We start from the raw sequence: 21,562 nt of genomic DNA on the forward strand, positions 1-21,562 counted from the left end.
AAGTAAATATATGTATAAATTATAAGTGAACAGTTATAGAAAATCTGTTAGCTAAGATAAAAGCTTAAACAAAACCAAAAAATGGAATACAGAAGTATAAATTTTAAAAATAAGCCGGGCGGTGGTGGCGCACGCCTTTAATCCCAGCACTCGGGAGGCAGAGGCAGGCGGATCTTTGTGAGTTCGAGGCCAGCCTGGGCTACCAAGTGAGTTCCAGGAAAAGGCGCAAATCTACACAGAGAAACCCTGTCTCGAAAAACAAAAAAAAAACAAAAAAAAAAAAAAAAACCAAACAAAAAAAATAAATATAAAGATAAGAAATGAAATAAGAACTATTTATTATCAGTCAGTATTTCTTCCTAATTAAGATGGTTTTCCCCAGCTCCTTGGTTCTGACTTTGTGGCTGGCTCTGGAGAGTAGGGATTCTAATCTCCATAACTCAGACCAGTTAGACTGTATGTCAATGCCAAACGGAATCTATGTGTCAGCCTTTCTAACTTTCTTTCTAGAGGTGCTTCTTAATTCTTTCTGGTGTTCTGGGGATCACACTACCTTGTGGGATTTTATGGACTCTGGGTTATAAGCCCATGCTTGGTTTTACCTTTGCCACTGATGTTTTCTGCCTGCCTCCATCCTAGCCACAGTTCATGTTTGAAAAGACCTGTACCCATTGAGAGACTGTTTCTGATTCCACATGCTTCTCACATTCCCATGGTGTGGCTCTCCGAGGCTGCAGTGGGTGCAGCCTTCCCTCTGTTCTTCAGACGAGTCAGTACAGGTGTTTGTGGAGAATCCCAGCTTCGGGTTTGCACACTGCGCTTCTGCAGCAGCCAACGCTAGCCCACCATCTCTCAACCCAGTAGGACCCACTCTGTGAGCCTGTTTCTGCAGGCCCGGTCAGTCTGCCATCATTGAAACAGCTATCACTTCATTTCATTTGACATTTCAAATTGAAGTCTATAAAACAGCCAAAATAGTAGTTCAAAAAGTAAAATTCCAATGTCTCCAAGGACTTTTATTAAATCAATCAGAAAACCTCTTGAGAGTATCATATGAAAGTGTCATGGCTTATTTAACTTCTATGTTAGGTTTTTCTCTAATACTTCTTTAAATAGTATAGCTTTTAAAGTTATTCTGCCTAAAAATATGTTACTTTTTGTTTCTTATAATATATATATGTATATACATATATATATATTAGCTGAGGATCAAACCCAGGGCCTTGTGCTTGCTAGGCAAGTACTCTACCACTAAGCTAAATCCCCAACCCTAAACTATATTTTTATATGCAGCAGATTAAATTAATATTCTGTTGTTATATGACATCTCTCATTCAAATGTCAGTCACAGATTAAAAAGTAGTAGCCAAATTTTCTCTAAGTGATATAGCCTGAGGCCAACCTAATGAATATTTTAAAGATTATTTTGTGTGTGTATGTGGTATGAGTGTATATGTGTGCATGCATAGAGAGAGAGAGAGAGAGAGAGAGAGAGAGAGAGAGAGAGAGAGAGAGAGAGAGAGAGAGACGGGGAGGGGGCGGAGTGTTGGGTACCCATTACACCAATGTTGTTCAATTCCCTAGAGTTGGAGTTACAGACAGTTGTGAGCCTGCCTGGCATGGATGATGGGAATTGAACTTGGGTCCTTTGCAAGAGCAATATTTACTCTAAACCTATAATTCATCTCTCTAGCCCCAAACAATTTTTTTAATTCACACACACAAAAATTTCTCTTGTGGTTGGAAGTATAGTTTATTTCTAAGAAATATGATTAGCGTGCAAAAAATCCTGGGTCAGTTCTCCCCACACAAGGATGTATGTGCACACACACAGACATACCGGCTTTCTGTCAGTACCATTATGAGATGATTGTCGATAAGATAAAGCTGAGCATATCCCTATGAGAGCAAACATTAGTGTATTGGGCTTCCTCCAGAAAGGGTCCACATCCCAAAGGTTCCATAAGCTCCCCAAAGAGTGCTACAAATGGAGGATGAAGCATTAACTATGTGAACCTATAGGAGACATACCTCATCCAAACCATATGTGTGCAGGTGTAAGCACGGGTGAAAAACACAGCACATATGTACAGGTGAAAAAAGCACCAGCAAAAGAAATTCTGCACTATTTAGACTTTGATTAGCAATGCAGACTTATTAATTAGGAACCAAATCTAACTTTTGCAACTTAACCGCTATGCATTATGGATATGCCACTCCTAAGTGTATTTACTTAAATTTGGCTAACAACATAGTTTTACAGAAAACTTGGGATGATTTTTTTTTTTACATAGGGTACCAAATACTTTAAGATTGTGCTGGGAATCCCAGGTTTATAACCTGGCCTAACATTTGCTTAAAAATAGGTGACTGCCCACAGTAAAAGAAACAGAATCACTTTGGCTGTAGTTACAGTGATTGTGGTCAGTTTAAGTAGGTGGTGAGTCCCATGTTGTTGATCCAGTGGAGGTTATCTAACAGGGAGATAACAAAACTAATAAGATGGAGAGCGTAATTGTATTACGTCAAATGGTCAAATGTGAAGCTTCAGTTTGTGCCTCAAGTTCACTTTATACTGGCTTGAAACCGTGTAATAATGTATTATATTGCTCAGAAATAACATCTGGCTGTGAAGTGTTAGAACATGTTCCATAGTTACGTGAGCTGATCATTAATAAGCATTTTCTATAAAAGGATATTTGAAACTGATGTTGCATAAGCTTTCAGAATAACTTAGTACTGAAATGAAAACATTTGTGTCTGTAATGTTAATCAAGGGTAAAAATAAGGTTTTATTTTAGGGATTTCTCTGGATCACAGACTGGATTCAGACACATTTTTCAGTCAAACCCAAGTTTTATAACTTCATAATATTAATGGAGCTACCTAATAAATATATACTTTACCATGTTCTGTTTACTTCAAAGTGTAGTATTAAAGCAACCATATGTGTATAAAACTTTTAAAAGTATTGTAAAATTTTAAATGGATGCATAATGATTGTACATATTAATGGTGGTAATGTGATATTTCAGTGCAATATAATATACAATGATTACATAAGAATATTATGTCCATTACCTCAAACATTTTTTATTGTTATTATTTCTTTTTTTGAGATTATAATTATATCATTTTCTCCTTCCCTTTCCTCCACCAAAACCCTTCCATATATACCTCCTCTATTGCCTTCTTTTGTCCACTAATTATTATTATATACATATATGAATATGGTTATTCCTAAATGTAAAAATATAATCTGCTCAGTCAATATTATGTTATTTGTATGTATATGTTTTCAGGGCTGACCATTTGATACTGGGTAAACAATTGGTTTACTCATCCCTGGAGGAGACTATTTCTCCCACTCTCAGCCTTCCTTAGTTACCTATAGTTCTTTGTATAAAGTTGAGGTCTCCCTGGGCTTTCCCCGTCCACTTCAGCATGTCTGTTGTTGTCCTTGTTTGGCTCATGTTTAGGCAGTCAGGTTGGTGAGACTTCACTTGACATTTTTAGGTGACGCAATCTCACAGCAAACTCTGAGAGCCTGTTCCTCTGGCCTCCCTAGTCTTTCTGTCTGCTCTTCTGCAATGATCCTTGAGCCTTATATTCAGGAGTTGGGTTGTAGATGTATCTGTTGAGACTGGCTCCAGAACTTTGCATTTTAATTGGTTGTTATTCTCTGTAATGGTCTCTATCTGTTGCAAAGAGAGGTTTCCTTGATGAGGGGTAAATACTATATTTGTCTATGGATATAAGGAAAAATATTGAGAATGTAATAGGAATTGTGCTGGTTTAGTGAAGTGGAGGTTGGTAGGTTCTCCAGGACCCATGACTTCACAACCCTTAGTAGTTCACTAGGTTTTCAGTACCAGATATTATTGAGAGAGTCTTAGGTTCAATCAAAGAGCTATTGTTTACCACCAAGGTATGGGTGCCACTGCTACACCCTTGTGCCATGCTGTTTGTTGGTGTGGTTCATGGCAGTCTAGCTGGGCAGGACTGTTGCTTGCTTTCCTCTTTTGGAAGTTTGCAGTGCAGCTTCTATTATCATTAAAGCTAGTCCTCAGGATGAGTTTCACCTATAGGGACTTACCTGTGGGTAACCATGGGAACAGTAATAGTGTGTAATATTTGGGGAATTTCTTGGACAACCCTGACCAACAACTCAAAAGAGGGCTTCTCTTGCCTCATGCGGGGGTTTTGCTAAATGGCCTTTGGCCCTTGGATAGAGCATTGTCAGCCCAGGTGAGATTATTAATTATAAATTATTTAAACTGTACATGTATGCTTATACACCTACTTATGTGTATCATAGTTATTTAGGTAGATAGTTAATAGTATAATTCCTTATGACTTTTTCCGATGTTCTCACTGTTATTTTACCTTCCTGCCTCCTTTTTCTCTATTATCTTTCTCCTCCTTCCCTAACTAGAGCCCCCTGGTTTTCACACTCACCCCATTAGATCACTTGTACCCCACCATTCTCTTCATTATTGCCCCCATAGACTCAGATGTTTGAAAACTTGGACCCCATTGGTGGAATTATTTGGGAAGGATTAAGAAGTGTGGTCTTGTTGGGAAAGGTGTGTCACTGAGAGCAAGCTTTGAGATTTCAAAAGCCCAGGACATTCCAGTTAACTCTCTCTGACTTCTGGCTGTAGTCTCAAGATGTGAGCTCTTAGCTACTGCTCTAGTGTTTTTGGTGCCTACCTGCTGCCATGCTCCCCACAGTGATGGTCATGGACTCTTTAACTTTCTGAAACTGTAAGCCCCCAGGAAATTCTTTCTGGTATCTTATTATAGCAATTTAAAAGTAATCAAGACAACTCCTACTTCCCCCACGCCAAGAATGGTCCCTTTTTACTTTCCTGGTTTCTTCAGTTACTTCAGTATATATACTCACATTTGAAGAGCTAGAGCTAGAAGCCTCGATGAGAGAGAACATTTGACATTTGTCTTTCTGGGTCTGGATTGCCTCACTCAATATGTTCTTTCCTAGTTCCATCCTTTTACCTGTAAAGTTCATAATTTCATTTATCTGAATAGTATTCCATAGTATATATGTACCACATTGCTTTATCCATTCATTAGTTGAAAGACATTTAAGTTGATTCCATTTCCTAGCTATTGTGAATAGTATAGCAATAAACACTGAATGAGTAGTATAGCTGAGCAAGTATCTGTAAAGTAGGATGCCAGGCACTTCAGGCATATGCCAAGGAGTGGTATAGCTAGATCATATGTTAGATTTAATTTTAGCTTTTTGGGAGTTCTCTGCACTGATTTACATAATGTCTGCATGAGTTTGCAATCCCATCAACAGTGAATGAGGGTTTCCTTTTTGCCAGACCCCCTTGAGCATTTTTTGTCAGTTTCTTTGTTGGTCTTTGCCATTTTGACTGAAGTAAGATGAAATCTCAAAGTTGTTTTGATTTGCACTTGTCTAATTTACTAGACACAATGAACATTTTTTTGAAATATTTGTTAGTGTGTGTGTGTGTGTGTGTGTGTGTGTGTGTGTGTACTTTTGAGAACTCTCTGTTCAGGTTCCAGGTCCAATTTAAATGGGTCATTTAATTTTGTTTTGTTTTTTTTCAGATTCTTTATTTCTTATATGTTCTAGATATTAATCCTTTATCATATGTATAGCCAGCAAAGATTCTCTCCCACTCTATGCACTTCTTCACCTGATTGATTGTCTCTTTGACTGTACAGGCATCTTTTAGTTTTATAAGATCCCACATGTCAATTGCTGACCTTAATTCTTAGGCACATGGAGTCCTATCCAGAAAGTCCTCTCCTCCATCTATATCATGTTGAGTACTGCCTGTGTTTTCTTCTAGGGGTTTCCATGTTTCAGGTTTCATTTTTAGGTCTTTGATCCTTTGGAGGCTACTTTCTGTGCAACATGATGGATACAGGTCTAACTTCATTCTTCTGCATGTGGACATCTAGTTTTCCCAGCACCATTTGATAAACATGCTTTATTTCCTCCAGCTTATGTTTTTGGCTGCTTTGTCAAATATTTAATGGCTATAACTCTGTACCCATGTTTGGGTCTTCAGTTTTGTTACTTTGGTCCACTTGTCTGTTTTAGTGCTGGTGCCATATTGTTTTTATTACTATAGCTCTGTAATGTATCTTAAGATCTGGAATTGCAATCCCTCCAGCATTGTTCTCGTTGCTCAGGAATGTTTTTGCTATCTGCAGTCTTTTGTGGTTCCATATCAATTTTAGGGTAGTTTTTTCGTTTGTGGAGAAAGATTTGGAGATTTTGATTGGGATTGTATTGAATCTGTACATAGCTTTTCAAAAAATAGCCATTTTTGCAACATTAAATATACCAGTCCATAAGCATGGGATCTCTTTTCATTTTCTAATGTCATTCTCTATCTCTTTCTTCAGAGGTTTAGGTTTCACTATAGAGGTCCTTCACTTCCTTGGTTAGGTTTATTTCAAGGTATTTTTTTTCCTTTGAGGCTATTGTGAATGTGTGTCCATGATCTCTTCTCTGTTTTTTTTTTTTTTTTTTTTTTTTTTTTTTGGTTTTTCGAGACAGGGTTTCTCTGTGTAGCTTTGCGCCTTTCCTGGATCTCACGCTGTAGACCAGGCTGGCCTCGAACTCACAGAGATCCGCCTGCCTCTGCCTCCCGAGTGCTGGGATTAAAGGCGTGCGCCACCACCGCCCGGCTCATGTTTGTTGATCTGTAGAAAAGCTCTTGACTTGTGCAAGTTGATTCTGTATATAGCTACATTGATAAATTTGTTGATCATTTCTGGAAGTTTCTGATAGAATTTTTAGAATCTCTTATGTATAATATTGTGTCATCTATAAATAAGGGTAGTTGGATTTCTTCTTTCCCTATTTGTATCCCTTCAATTTTCTTCTCTTGTCTCAGTCCTCCAACTAGTGCTTCAAGTATAATACTGAAAAGGAGTAGGGATAGCTGAGGATCTTAACTGCTTCCTGACTTTGGTGAGATGGCTTCAAGTTTTTCTCTATTTAGGATAATGTTAGCTGTGAGTTTCCTGTATATAGCTTTTATTGTGTTGAGGTATGTTCCCTCTAGTCCTGTATTCTTTACAACTTTTATCATTAAAGCATATTGGGTTTTGTCAAGGCTTTTGCTGAATCTGTTGAGATCATCATATAATTTTTGTCTTTATGTCCATTTATGGTTTATTACATTTATTGACTTGCATATATTGAACCATCTCTGCATTTCAGGGATAAAGCCGACTTGGTTATGGTAGATAATATTTTTTATGTATGTCTGTATTTAGTTTTCAGGTATTTTATTGAGCATTTTTTAATCTATATTCATCAGGAATACTAGCCTGTAGTTTTCTTTTTTCTTGTATATTTCCCTGGTTTGGGTTTTAAAGTGATACTGGGCTTCTAAAAGGAGTTTGGAGGTGCTCCTTTTTTTTTCTATTTTTTTTAATAGTTTAAAAAGGACTGGCTGTTCTCGACGCAAACCGATGGGCGAACCGCGCTATGAAAGTTGCCTTCAATATAAGGCGAGCACTTTGAACCAGGACAGCTAAGCACACATGGGTCTGTGCTAGGTTCTCTTTAAACGTGATGATTGTTGGCTCGGTGTTTAGGGGGGAATCCTGACAGTGGGAATGAGGGGTGTCTCTGTGCCTTTTCTCTGCTGTTAGGACTCTTTCCCTCCTATTGGGTTGCCACCCAACCTAGATGTGAGCGTTTATGCCTGGTCTTATTGTATCTTCTTGTGACCTATTCAGCTGACATACCTAGGAGGCCTGCATCCTTCTGGGGTATGCAGGAATGGGGATGGGCCTGGGGTAATGTAGAGACTGGGAGGAGTAAAGGGAGGGGAAACTGCATTTGGGATGTATTATATGAGAGAAAAATAAATAAAAAAATTTAAAAAGTAAAAAAAAAAAAAAAAAAAAGGACTGGCTGTAGATCTTTTTTGAAATTCTGTAACTGTTGTGAATCCATCTAACCCCTGAACTTTTTAATTGAAAGGATTTATTAGTATTTCTATTTCCACATTTGTTACCTGTCTGTTGATCATTTCTAGAAGTTCATTTGGATATTAAACTTTGGTTGTTTGGCTGAATCTAGAATGGCTGAATTTGTCCATTTCTGTTAGGTTTTCCAAATTAATGAGTACAAGTTTTTAAAGTATTCCCTCATAATATTCTGATTTCTTTTCTGTGTGTGTATGTGTCTGTTGTAATGTTTCCTGTTCATTTTTCTTTTGTTTAGTTGGGTCAAAGGTCTGTGAGTCTTGTTTATATTCTTGAAGAACCAGGTCTTAGATTTGTTGGTTCTTTGTATTATTTTGTTGTTTCTATTTCATTAATATCTGCTCTGATTTTTATTATTATTAGGTTTGGCTTTGGTTTTTGTTTGTTTTTGCAGTTGTTTGAGTTGCATTCATTCTGTCATTTATTTGTGCTCTTTTTGATTTTTTTAAATCTAGGTACTTAGAACTATAAATTTCTCTCATAAATCTACTTTCAGTGTGTCCCAGAGTTTTTATTGTGTTGTGTTTTTATTTTCATTTAGTTAAGGAATTTTTTTATTTTTTTCTTGATTTCTTCTTTGACCTATTCATCATTCAGTAATGAGTTGTTCAATCCAGATGAATTTGTGTATTTACTGGAGATTTGTTTGCTGTCCATTTTATTACATAGTGGTCAGATAGGATATAGTAAGTTACTTCAGTATTTCTGGATACGTAAAGATTTGTTTTGTGTTCCAGGATGTGATCTATTTTAGTGATGCTTTAATATGCTCTTAGCCAAGTGTATATTCTTTGGTGTTTGGGTAGGATATTCTGTTGATATCTGTTAAGTTCATTTGATGTATGATGTCATTTAAATTCTGATGTTTCTCTACCTTTTGTTTTCATATAAACTGTCTATTGAAGAAATTGGAGTATTAAAATCACCTATTATTGGATTAATCTCTGTCTTTAATTCCATCAGTACATTTTTTTTATGATATTGGTTGCAATGGAGTTTGGTACATATATGCTTAGGCTAGGAATGTCTTCTTTGTTGACTATTCCCTTGATTAGAATGAAGTTTACCCTTTTGCTCTTCTAATTAGTTTTAGGTTGAAGTCTATTTTATTAGATATTATGATAATGACATCTACTTGCTTCCTGGTCTTATTTGGTTGAAGTACTTTTATTTCTTTCCACAGTCTCTTGGCTATCCGCTTCCTCTTTTTAGCCTTCTATACTTTCTTTAGGTTTGTTTGGTTGAGTATAAATTTGAGGAAGCTGTTTACATTGTGGAAAGTTTTTCTTTCTCCAACTATGGTTGATAGTTTTGCTAGGTGTATTATTTTAGGCTGACTGTCATGGTCTTTTCAGACTTGGAATGCATTGATCCAGCCTCTTCTGGCTTTCAGAGTTTCCAATGAGAAATCAGCTGTTATTCTGTGGGTTTTCCTTTGTATATGACTTGTGTTTTTCAATACTCTTTTTTTTTGCTATGTATGCTTACTGTTTTAATTTGTATATGCTGTGGGGATTTTCTTTTCTGGTCTTGTCTATATGGTGCTCTGTGTGCTTCTTGTATATGTATGCTTGTCTTTCCTTAGTTTGGAGAAATTTTCTTCAATGATCTTGTTGAAGATTGAGTCTGTGCCTTTGACCTGGGATTCTTCTCACTCATTTGTGACTATAATTCAAAGGTTTCATCTTTTCATGGTGTCCCACATTTCCTGTATGTTCCTTGCTTACTTTGACTATATCCTCTATTTTATCTTCAAGTCCTAATATTCTATCCTTGGCTTGTTTCAATCTACTTGTAAGGCTCTTGTTTGAGTTTCTAGTTGATTCATTGAGATTTTCAATTCCATCTTCATTTCAGCTTGAATCCTGTTGTTGGTTGCTTTTTTTTACCCTTTTTACTCTTTGCTCTTTTGGGGGCCTGCCACCCAGCTCCCAAATAAATCCACATGGAGACTTATTATTTCTTATACATGCCCGGCCTTAGTTTGGCTTATTTCTAGCCAGCTTCTCTTAACTTAAATTACCCCATCTACCTTTTGCCTCTGGACTTTGATCTTCCTCTTGCTTCTGTAAATCTTCCTTTACTGCTTACTCCATGGCTGACAGTGTGGCTGGGTGCCTGGCCCCTGACATCCTCCTTTCTTTGTTGTCTTGCTCCTGTCTCCTTTTTTTCTCTCTTTTTCTCCCTCTATTTACGCTCTCTGCCTGCCAGCCCCGCCTATCCTTTATGCTGCCTTGCTATTGGACATTCAGCTCTAAATTAGACCAATCAGGTGCTTTCAGCTGGAAAAGTAACACAGCTTTACAGAGTTAAACAAATGCAGCATAAAAGAATGCAACACATCTTTGCATCATTAAACAATTGTTCCACAGCATAAACAAATTTAACCCACCTTAAAATGATAGTCCACAACAGAATCCTCTTCAGTCTTCCTCTCTATTAAATTCCATTTTCACATCCTGGATTGTCTTCAGCAGCAGCCTTATGTTTGTGTTTTCTTGGGCATCATTTGGGCATTTAATCTCCTCGGGTTCTTTCTTTTCAATTTCAATGGGCTCTTTCTTTGTATCTTCTTTATTCCTTAAATTCTTTGATGAAGTTTATGATTGTTCTTTTAACCTCTGTGTTCTAGAGTTCATCTAGGCAATTCTTATTGACAGGCATTTCTACAGGATTGGTAATACTGGCTTGAACTTTTGTGTTTGGGGGTTTGTTTCTTTTGTTTTATTTTTTGTATTTTTGTTTTGGAATCTGAGCATGCTAGTTCTGTATGTGATACAGACAGAGCAGGCTGGGGCAGAAGACAGGATGGATGTCCATGTGGGTTAGGCCTAAATGTCTGATATGCTTAGGTAGAATGAAGTCAGGTAGATAAAGAGGACTGGGCTGGTGTGCAGGATGTTCATTCTGGTCCAAGCTTAGTGTCTTTGTTAGGGCTTCTGTTGCTGTAAAGAGACACCATGACCACAGCAACTCTTATAAAGGAAAACATTTAATTGGGGGCTTACATTTTCAGCGGTCTAGTCCATTATCATCATGGTGGGACATGGTGGCATGCCAGCAGACATAGTGCTGGAGAAATAGCTAAGAGTCCTACATCTTGACTGGCAGGAAGTGGTCTGTCTCACGGTGGGTGACTTGAGCATATATGAGACCTCAAAGCCTGTCTCCACAGTGACACACATCCTCTAACAAGGCTACACCTCTCAATAGTTCCACTCCTTTTGGGGGCCATTTTCTTCCAGACCACCACATAGATCTGACTGGGTGTAGAAGGTTGCATGTGGTGTGGAGGTCCAGTGGGTCTGAGGCAGGCAGGGCTGATCCTGGCAGAAGCCTCGTGATTGGTGCAGATAGGGTTGGCCAGACTAGGCTGAGGTAGTGAGTATAGTATCTGGGCTAGACACATGTGGGAAAGGGTCAGGCAGACTCTCTGGGATACAGCATGGAAAAGGATGTGCAAGATCTGCTTGGATGGAGAGGTTGGGTATGCTGTTAAGAGGCCTGTATGTCAGGCCTGGCAGGACAGGTCCTGGCAGAATCCTAGAAGTTAGCTGCTCAGCAGACATGGGTGCCAGACTAGACTGGGGCACTGCATATAGGACCTGCTGTAGATCTTGGGGGCTGGACAAGGTCAGACTGACTCATTTTGTTATACCCTGGAAAAGGTTATACAGGATCTGGCTGGGTAGAGGGGTTGGACATAGTGTAGGAGGGGCTTGTGGGTCAGAACATGAAGGATTAGTCCTGGAAGAGTCCTGGAGATTGGTTGCTGAGCAGTGACAGGTGGCCAGACTAGGATAGAGCACTGGATGTGGGACTGTGGCTAGGTATAGTGGGTGTAGGGAGGGTCAGGCTGACTCACAGGGTTAGTCCTTGGAAAAGGATGTTGTGTAGGATCAGGCTGGGTGTAGAGGTTGGATGTGGTGTGGGAGGGACCTGTGTGTCTGGATGGGTCCTGGTGGAAGCTATCTTTTTAAATTTATTACATTTTATTTATTCATTGAGTATGTGTTTGAGTGTGTATGTGTGCACATGTGTGCTAACACACATGTACTTACACTTGCCGTGATGTGCAAGTAGAGGTCAGAAGACAAATGGCAGGAGTCTGTTCTTTCCTTTCATCTTGTAGCATCCAAAGATCAAACTCAGGTCATCAGACTTGTTGTCAAGCAACTTTAGCTGTTAAACCATCTTGTCAAGCCTTAAACATTTATCATTTGTTTCTGTTACCACCATTCAAAATTGTTTTCCAATTATTTTTTAAAATTTGTTTTATTTTTCATCATGGATAGGGATGTATTGGTATGTGCATGTGAGTGCAGGTGCCTGGGAGTCCCGAATAGTGTGTCAGATTTCCTGGAACTAGAGTTACAAGTAGTTGTAAGTGACCTGATGTGGGTGCTGGGAACTGAACTCCTGTCCTCTAAAAGGACTCCTTAACTGCTGTGCCATCTCTCCAACTCTTCCTTCTTACTTACTTTTTGCCGGTTTTACTGTTAGTTGTGCAAATGACGTTTTCCTTCCACTATCAGAAATAACTCTGTCCTCCACTTAAGTATAGTTCTGTTATCAGTCCAAAAACAATAAATCTCTAATTTTCCATTTAACTTTTCATGTCTTTCATATTATAACCCATGATTGGCTTCTTAAATCATCCTTCATTTTTAATACTGATTTTATATGGTGATGCACTGTACAAACTATTACAAATATTTCTTAGTGAACTAATATATTGTATCACTTGAATCTGTCGTGTGAAAGAATATAAAAACTATGAGACTTACAATATAAATCAAATCAAATAACTCTATGGCATCTTTAACTTTATAATCAACTTTAGTGTGCAGAATCTTTTTGTAAAAGCAGCTGTGAAATGACTCATATTTTCTTAGGATTTTATTGATAGCCTTACCCTTTCTCATGTGTACATGTCACTGATATTTTATAACATTGTTAAAAAGAATCTCTAAGAATTGGATAAAGCAGATTTTTATCAACATTTCCATGAAAATATGACATTATTTCTTTATTCCTAAAAAAATTTGCTATTAGAAATAAATCATTTCTCCAAAATCTTGTATTTATAAAATTAATCCATACAAATAATGAAACGTTTTAATAAATGACTTACTATTTTTATTCTGCATTTCAGGAGTTATGCTGTAGTCCTTTAAACATCTGATTTTGTCTCCTACAGTCCTACCATACAATTTGGAGGGATCAATTGGATCAACCTAAGATTCTCTGAGATTTCTTCACAGTGCTTTGTTTTAGGATCTGTGTGAATCTGAGTGGATGGTTTAAGGTGCTCTGAATGTTCTCCACCTCCCTTTGCCTCACACCCCAACTTTAGAAATGTATTTGTAGCAGTCATTCAGAAAAATATCATCTTTTCAGAAAAGCATAGTTTTATGGGTTTTGTCCAGTGAAATTTGATAGTAACATTTCACCATGAAATTAGTAACTGATTATCCTGAAAAGTGTTATGGTAGACTAGGCATGGTTGCTCATGCCACTAATACTAGCTAGTACTTGGTCTGCTGAGGCAGGAGAGTTGCCAAGATCCTGGGCTTTGTAGTGAGTCCCCAGCCAGCCTGGACAACAGAGTGAGACCATCTCTAAACATCAGTAGGAGCCTGTGCTATGACTCTGCAGGTAAGAGCACTTGCCACCAACTCTAAAAAGAATGCCCATTGTTGGGCATGGTACTTCACACCTGTAAGCTTAGTACTTGGAGGCAGAAACAGGAAGATCACAGGAAACTTCAGGCCAGAGTGAGTCACTGCCTTAAAAGAGGAGGGGAGCTCATTAAATATGAAAGGAAAGATATAAAGTTTGATCTGTGGGTTTGAAAGTATAAGGGAGCATTCTGATTACCTCTGGAAGTCTGTCATCATCCTTTGGGATGAAAGGCCACTTTCCTGTTATGATGTACCTACCATAAAGACGAAGCACCAAGAATAACTGGAAGGGGTTTTTATTTACTGTTTGTAAAGATCATTAAGAAATTCATTGTTTTCAAGTTTTGAACAACTTTTCATAGTATATACATTCCTTTTATTAATGTCATAAGTTTTATGTTTAATGAAATGAGAAAATGCTATTATTTCTGATTTTTATGCTCATTTAATTCTTGTACTCTGAAAGCAAGACACTAGGCCTCAGTGGACATACATTTACTGAAGGACTACTATGTCTTTTATTATACTTGTTAAATGAATTATTACATTGTATTGCAAAAAAAAAAAAGGAAATATCTGAAGCTTTCTGGATATTCTTTTTTGTGCCAAACCCTATCTCTTATTATCTGCTGTGACCAGAATTTCTTAAATAGTTCACATTCAGTGATGAGGTGATGTTTGATAAGTGGGTAGATTAGAAGTCATTTCAAATAGCTGTTACCATAGGCAACCAAAAGCTACCTTGGCATTAATTACATGTAAATTCATCCTTTGATAAATGCTATTCTTTGAGATAAAAGGTGATGATGCCCACAAATTAGAACACTTTGACATAATTATGTTTTCTGTGGGGGGAAGTTAATTGAAATCTACAAAGGTCAAGAAGTGTTAGTGAGTAAACTTAATATTGGCTTGGAACTCTCCATTTTATTTTCATCTCTACCCTTCCTTCTGTTTTAATCAGCAGCAGTGTGTGACAGTAACCTGCAAGAGCAGCTGAACATTTACATGAGATTACACTTTGTATTGTTCACTTGCCTGCAAAATATGCTACCTGCTTCTTATTTCTAGAAGACTGTGATGTGCACATAGGGCAATTTCAAAGATGAGAGAAGTAAATTTTATTATCAACTATAAATTTTAAGTAATTTACTTATGATTGGACCATCCTAAAATGCACTGCCAAAATAAACAGCAGCTCTTCCCTGTCTCCCCTTCTTCATCAGCTCTCAGAATGGTAAATGGACATTGCATATAAATTAAACTCTAAGGGTTAGTTAGTTACTACCTTTTAAGTCATGCCCGTGTAAAAACAGTAGAGCATAGACAAATAGAAAACTTAAAGCACTGTGAAGAAATTGAAACATTAAAGAAAGCTAGAGTATAATGAGTACTTTTTAGGAGTTTCATGTTCATATATCAAGAGGGACTCAGAAGGAAGCAGAGGAAGTGATTGGTTTGTCAGGATTGGGTCATTTCAAAAGTTTCTGGCTGCGTCAAACCACAGCTCAGTCTAAAAAAGCCACTGGCCATCTGACCTCCTTATATTCCAAAAGATGATAGAAATCTAGATGTTGGTGTGATATCTGATAGGTTGAGGGTTTGGGTAGTTTTATTATTTATTACAGCAGTGAAAACTCAAGACGTTTGAGTAACTGTGGGTCAAGCACATATTTGTGCTGAATTTCAGTCAAAGTCTGTCACTCTGTGACCTTTTCTTTACTGTTAATAGGAAGTATAAATATGCAGTTAGTTAAGTAAGCCCCAGGATAAAATGTCACAAATGGAATTGTTGAAATATTTAAGCTATAACTTTCTTCAAATAAACTAGAGACTATGGGAATGAGACCTGTAGCTTCTTGAAGCATAGTTACATGATCAGTCTCATTGAGGTCAGTGTCAGGAAACCTGCTTTTAATTCAATTGAAGCTAATTTGTATGCTATTTGGTTTTGATTTTACTCTCTAGTCTAACTTAAAAGATTATGTGTATGCTGAATTGAATGTGAACAAAGATTCTAAAGAAGAGGCTGCTGTTTCTTGCTTTAGGGAGAGAAAGTTTTTACTTGACAAGTACTTATTCTTTTCCCACATTCAGCCTTCTAAGAACAAATTACTTTGTTCTGTCTTTTTGCTTTCCAAAAACACCAAAATCAGCCACAAATAGAAACCTTGGTTCCTGGTGGATTTACCAGTAGATACAGATCTGAAGACAGTGACTCACTCTCTCCCAGAATCCATTAGCAGCCAGTAGTTCAGCAGGGAGGTGGACCCCAAGAGGCCCCCCTCCATCTATGACTGGCTGTTGACAGATTCAGTCTTGTGTGGACATCATTATTTTTAGCACCTTGAGCAGCCAAGTCTCTGTATTCATTCACTGCCATCCATTGTAAAGAGAAGCTTCCCTAATTAATACCAAAAGCAGCTTACAATCACCATTCTGGTGATGGTAAAGTGATTTCTTATGGTGACTCTAATTAGCATTTCCCTAATGATCAATAATGATGTGCATCTTCAATGTATGGAGTAGCCAGTTTTTTTGTTTTCCTTGTTTATTATTTTAAGGTTTATTATTTTTATTATTTTAAGTTATGTATGTGTTTATATTGTGCCTGTGATTGCAGGTGTCCACAGAGGCTAGAGGCATAGGATTTCCTGGAGGTGGAGTTATGAGCAGTTGTGAGTTGCCTGGTGTAGGTGCTAGGAACTGAACTAGGGTCCTCTGCAGGAGCAGTATGCTCTGTTAACCACTAAGCCATATCTCCAGCCCCTTGGCTTAGTTTCTATTTTGTTGTTGTTGATTTGGGTTTTGATGGGAGTGTTTTGTTTTTGTTTAGTTTGGTTTTTTGAGACAAGGTCTCAGCTGGCCTAGGCTGACCAGGAACTCATGTTACCCAGGCTGGCATCAAATTTATTAACCTTCTGCCTTAGTCTGCTGAATGCTTGAATTAGAGGCATTCATCACCGTACCCAACAGTTCTAAGTCTTTGGGGAAGTTTTTAGTCCTTTGCCCATTTTAAAAATAGATTGTAGGGTGAGTAGTGGTTCACTGGGTAAAGCATATGCCATGGGAGCCTGAAGACAATAGATCCCTAGATCTCATACAAAAGCCTGATTGGGCATAGTGGCCTCCTATGATCCCAGCAAGCGGGAGACAGAATTTCCAGGCGAGCCAGGCTAAACCAGACATTTAGTTCTGGGTTCATCTATAGACACTGCTCGATGTTTAAGGTAGAAAGTTATCAAAGACAACTCCCACTGTTAACCTTGGGCCTCCACATGCACTTACACATGCATGCATATACACTAGCATGTACCAAGTTGACATAAACACCAGGCAGCACAATTGACTCCTTGTCAACTTGACATACAAACACATCACTATTCAACTATAACCTTTCCTTTATTGTCCATCTCCAAGGCCTTATATTAATAACAGCATTACAATATAAAACACGAAAATAACTTCCAAACTCCCAGTCTTTAAAAATTCAAGTACATTAAAAGTTCAGTCTCTTTAAAACACCCAAAGTCTCTCAAAACTTCCAAAGTCTCTGTGGGCTCCTGCAAAATCAAAACTAAGTTAAATACTATTTACTCAAAGATGAAGAACCAGGCACAGTTACATTCAAACCAAAGTTTTATACAGCATTATAAAGCTCAGTGTCAAACTTCTGAGACTCACAGTCTTCTAGGCTTCAAAGCCTTGTCACAGGACCCATAGCTCATGTCAAAGGCTCAGGCCAGCTCCACTCTACAACTGCTGCTATTCTTGGTAGTTGTGCCATCGTACTGGCATCTCCAAATGCTGAGGTCTTCAATGTAGCTGGGATGCACCTTCACCCATAGCCTCTCCTGGACTCTTCTGGGACTTTGACTCTGCCATATGGTCCTAAGCATCAGCTTCTCTCCGTGTCCCCTTCAGTCCCAGGGCTTCCACTTCAACTAAGGCTGTTTCTTCACCAGTGGCCTCTCCTAGTCGCTCACAGTGCAAACCTCTGCTGCTGTACTTGATCCCTTCAAGCCTTCATGACCAGTACCACCTGGGAAACTCTTACATATTACCAGGCTTTACTGCCAACATGTGGTATAGTCTTGGCCCCTTCTGGATCATAGCTTCTTTGTACTGACCCTGAGGAAACACTTCCCAGAAGATTTTGCCTCAGTGATGCTGCTATCTTCTTAGTCAGCCCCAACTGACCAGTATCAGTTATCCAAGGAAAGCAAAGGTTTAATTTTAGTGGGTTCTTAATTCAAAGTACCACATGAGCCACCATGATAGATTATTGGTGGGATTTTGAAAATTGACAGGCCAGGTCTTTATTAATAATCTGTACTTCTCTCAGAATTATTCTACATTCCCACAACAGCTCATTAAGTTCTAAACACTCAGTGACTTTTCTGGCTCAGAGTATTTCTATAATCATCCCCAAAACATGGTCAGGTCTATCATAGCAATACCCCACTCCTAATAATAATCTTCTGTCTTAATTACTTTTCTATTGTTGTGATAAACACTGTGACCAAGAGCAACTTGAGGAGGAAAGGGATTATTTCATTTTACAGCTTGTAATCCATCATTCAGGGAAGTCAGGGCAGGAACTGAAGCAGAAACCATGAAGGAACATGCTTACTAGCTTGATCCTTCATGACTTGCTCAGCCTGCTTTCTTACAGTTCCCAGGACACCAGCCTGGGAGTGGCACCACCCACAGTGCCACAGGGCTCTTCCACATCAATCACAAATCAAGAAAATGCCCCATAGGCCTATGTAATGGGGCATTTTCAATTGTGGTTTTTACCTTACAATTCTAGCCTGTGTCAAGTTGAGATAAAAACGTAGTTTTTATGTCAGCACATAGTCCTTTCACCTTCCTTTGATGCATGCAGTTTTTTTAAATTTCTAATGGTATAGTTTATCTATTTGCTTTTAAAGATTTATTAATTTTATTTAGTGTTTGAGTGTATGTCTGTGCACCACATGCATGCCTAGTACATGAGGAAGTCAGAAAAGGGCATCAAATCCCTAGAACTGTAATTAGGAATGGCTGTGAGCTGCCAGGTGCGTGTTGGGAATCAAACCCCAGTCCTCTGCAAGAGTAACTGTTCTTAACCACTAAGCCATCCCTCCAGCCCTCATCTGTTTGCTTTTGTTGTGTGGTGATGGTGAGGGAGACAAGATTTATGAATTCCTTGCCAAGGGCATGATGTTACATATCTTTAATCCCTGCACTAGAGAGGCAGAGGCAAGTAGATCTCTATAAGTTCTAGGTGCCTTGGATACATAATGAGACTCTGTCTCAGGACAAATAATTTTCCTTGCCATATCCAAAGACATTAGTATTTTCTTTGCATTTACTTCTAGGAATTGTATAGTTTTACCTTTTTGGTATATTTTGACTTAATATTTTGCATATATTGTGAAATAGACTTCAAATCCATTCTCTCTCCTGCTCTAAATAATCATCATTCTTTAAACCACTTTTATGAAATAAAATTATTTGCTTTCTTATTTTACAAAAGAATCATAGGCCAATATGAGCTAAAACCATAAATCTTTTAGAAGAAAACACATAAATCTTTATGACATTATATAATACCAAAAGAACAAGTAACAAAAAGAAAAGTAGATGGAGTGGGATTCATCAAAACTAAAAACTTATTTCTAAGATCACCATCAAGAAATTGAAAGACACCCTGAGACTGGAAAACAGTGATGTCTAACATCTAATATCCAAAGAACTCTAATGAATCAGTAACCAAGCAATGAAAGACACAATTGAAATATCAGCAGATGATTTGAACAGTTATTTCCCCAGTGAAGAACTACAAATGGTCAAGAAACATGTGAATATGCTTGAGCTCATTAGCCATGAGTAAAACACAAAGCAACTCTTCTGGGATGGTGGGCAAATTTTCAAAGATTCAGCAGTAAAAACATTCCTTCTCTGCTACAGGATGGTAATACAAGATAATAAAATCACCTTGGGAAATAGTTTGCATAGTTCCTCAAAAAGTAAACATTATAACCCAGCAATTCCACTCCAGTTGAAAACATTTCATCCAAAAAAAAAAAAATCTTAAAAATGAACAAGCAAAAGTAGAAGCAACCAGATGTCCCTCACCGGATGACTGAGTAAACAAACTGTAAACCCATACAGCAGAATGTTAAGTCCACTGAAAGAGAATTCAGGGTTTGCCGAGCAGTGGTATCTCACACCTTTAATCCCAGCACTCAAGGGGCAGAGGCAGGCAGATCTCTGGGTTTGAGGCCAGTCTGATCTACAGAGTGAGTTCCAGGACAGCTAGTGCTACACAGAGAAATCTTGGGGGTTTTTTTTTGTTGTTGTTGTTGTTTGTTTTTTAAACAAGAAGGATTTATTGTTTTGGTTTTTTGAAACAGAGTCCAACTGAATAGCTCTGACTTGCTTGGTACTCACTATGTAGAACAGGCTGGCCTTAAACTCACAGAAATCTGCCTGCCACTGCCTCTCAAATGCCACCACGCCCAGATTAATAATGCAGTTCTGATGCATGCGGTGTAAATGAACTTGAAAATTAGAGAAGCTGCATATAAAGTGCCATCTGTTATGTGTACATTTATGTGCAGCGGCCTGGGTTGGGAAATACTAAATTCCAAATTAGTGGTTGCCAAAGGAAGGAAATGGGGAGTGACTAATGCATCTGAAATTTCTTTTTCAAATGAAAATGTTTTGGACTTTGAGAGAAGCAAGGACTTTACACTGTAAATATTAAAAATGTTGATTTTATAGTATATGAAATAATTTTTAATTACTATGAAAAATATTTTAATTGATCATTTGCCAATATTTTTATGCTTTAGTATAATACTTACTTGGTACTTTCCCTAAGGAATTTTTTTTTTATATTTTAGAAATTTATCTTGGCATCCTGCCTTGACTACTAAAAGTAAAATGAGGAATCCACACTCTCATGCATTTATTGATCTGACTGAAGACTTTACAGCAGGTGAGTTGTACAGAAATGAAACATTTGTTTTGATCTGCCTAAGAATGATGGGATTTTATATCACATTAAAAATCATTTCTTAATCCCACTATGCTATGATCAAACTTTTAAAAAGTTACAGTGTAAAATAAGTAGCCAAAGGTTAATATCCTGGAAATAAGAGGAAGTATTTAGTGTGATAAATATGACCTTACTTCTTACAGCTTTTGTTGCACATTAACCACCTGGTAATTTGAATTCTTCACTGTTTAGGAATTTTTGATAATTTGGACATATGTTGCTCAATATTTCTTTCCCTTTACATTTAAATTTTTTACTAATAAATACCATAAAATTAATGGCTGAAAATTATTTCGTTTGTATACTGAAAAGGGGCATTTAAGAACTGTTGTTGACTGTGGTGCTGCACTTGCTGACTAATTTACCACGGAGCTACTTCTTCAGGCCTGAAAATTCTTTATTGTGGGAAATTTTAAACATATAATACTGTGATATGTACACATTTACCCATTACCTAGCTTTAAAAATTATAAATGCTACATATATGTAGATAATTTTTATCTGTATACTACCTACATGTCCCTTCACCCCAGAAAACTTTAAAGAAAATCACAAACTTATCATTTCACTTGTGAATACTTTAATATGTACTTCTAAATAAGAATATAAGTATTTTAAAGGTTTATTTATTTTTATTTAGTGTATATAAAAGTTTTGCCTACATGTATGTTGTGTACCACATGCATGCTAGTACCCAATGAGGCCAAAAAAGGGCACTGGATTCTGGAGTTCAAATGATTGTAAGCCACCATGTTGGGTCCTGGAACTTAACCATGATCCTCTGAAAGAGCAGCAAGTGCTCTTGACCAACTGAGCCATCTCT

The 21,562-nt window shown here is 37.7% G+C and overlaps 1 protein-coding gene across 1 annotated transcript in view; it reads left to right on the top strand.

The window, feature by feature from the left end:
• Nucleotides 1-21,562, top strand: part of Itfg1 (integrin alpha FG-GAP repeat containing 1) — a 148,561-nt gene that overhangs the window by 13,144 nt on the left and 113,855 nt on the right. The window contains exon 6 of the mRNA XM_052729033.1: nt 20,585-20,679. Coding sequence (XP_052584993.1) covers nt 20,585-20,679 — 95 coding nt within the window. The remainder of the gene's footprint in view (nt 1-20,584; nt 20,680-21,562) is intronic.

This window comes from Peromyscus californicus, unplaced genomic scaffold, assembly GCF_007827085.1.
Source record: "Peromyscus californicus insignis strain IS unplaced genomic scaffold, ASM782708v3 Scaffold_8__1_contigs__length_139910024, whole genome shotgun sequence".
Taxonomy (NCBI): domain Eukaryota; kingdom Metazoa; phylum Chordata; class Mammalia; order Rodentia; family Cricetidae; genus Peromyscus; species Peromyscus californicus.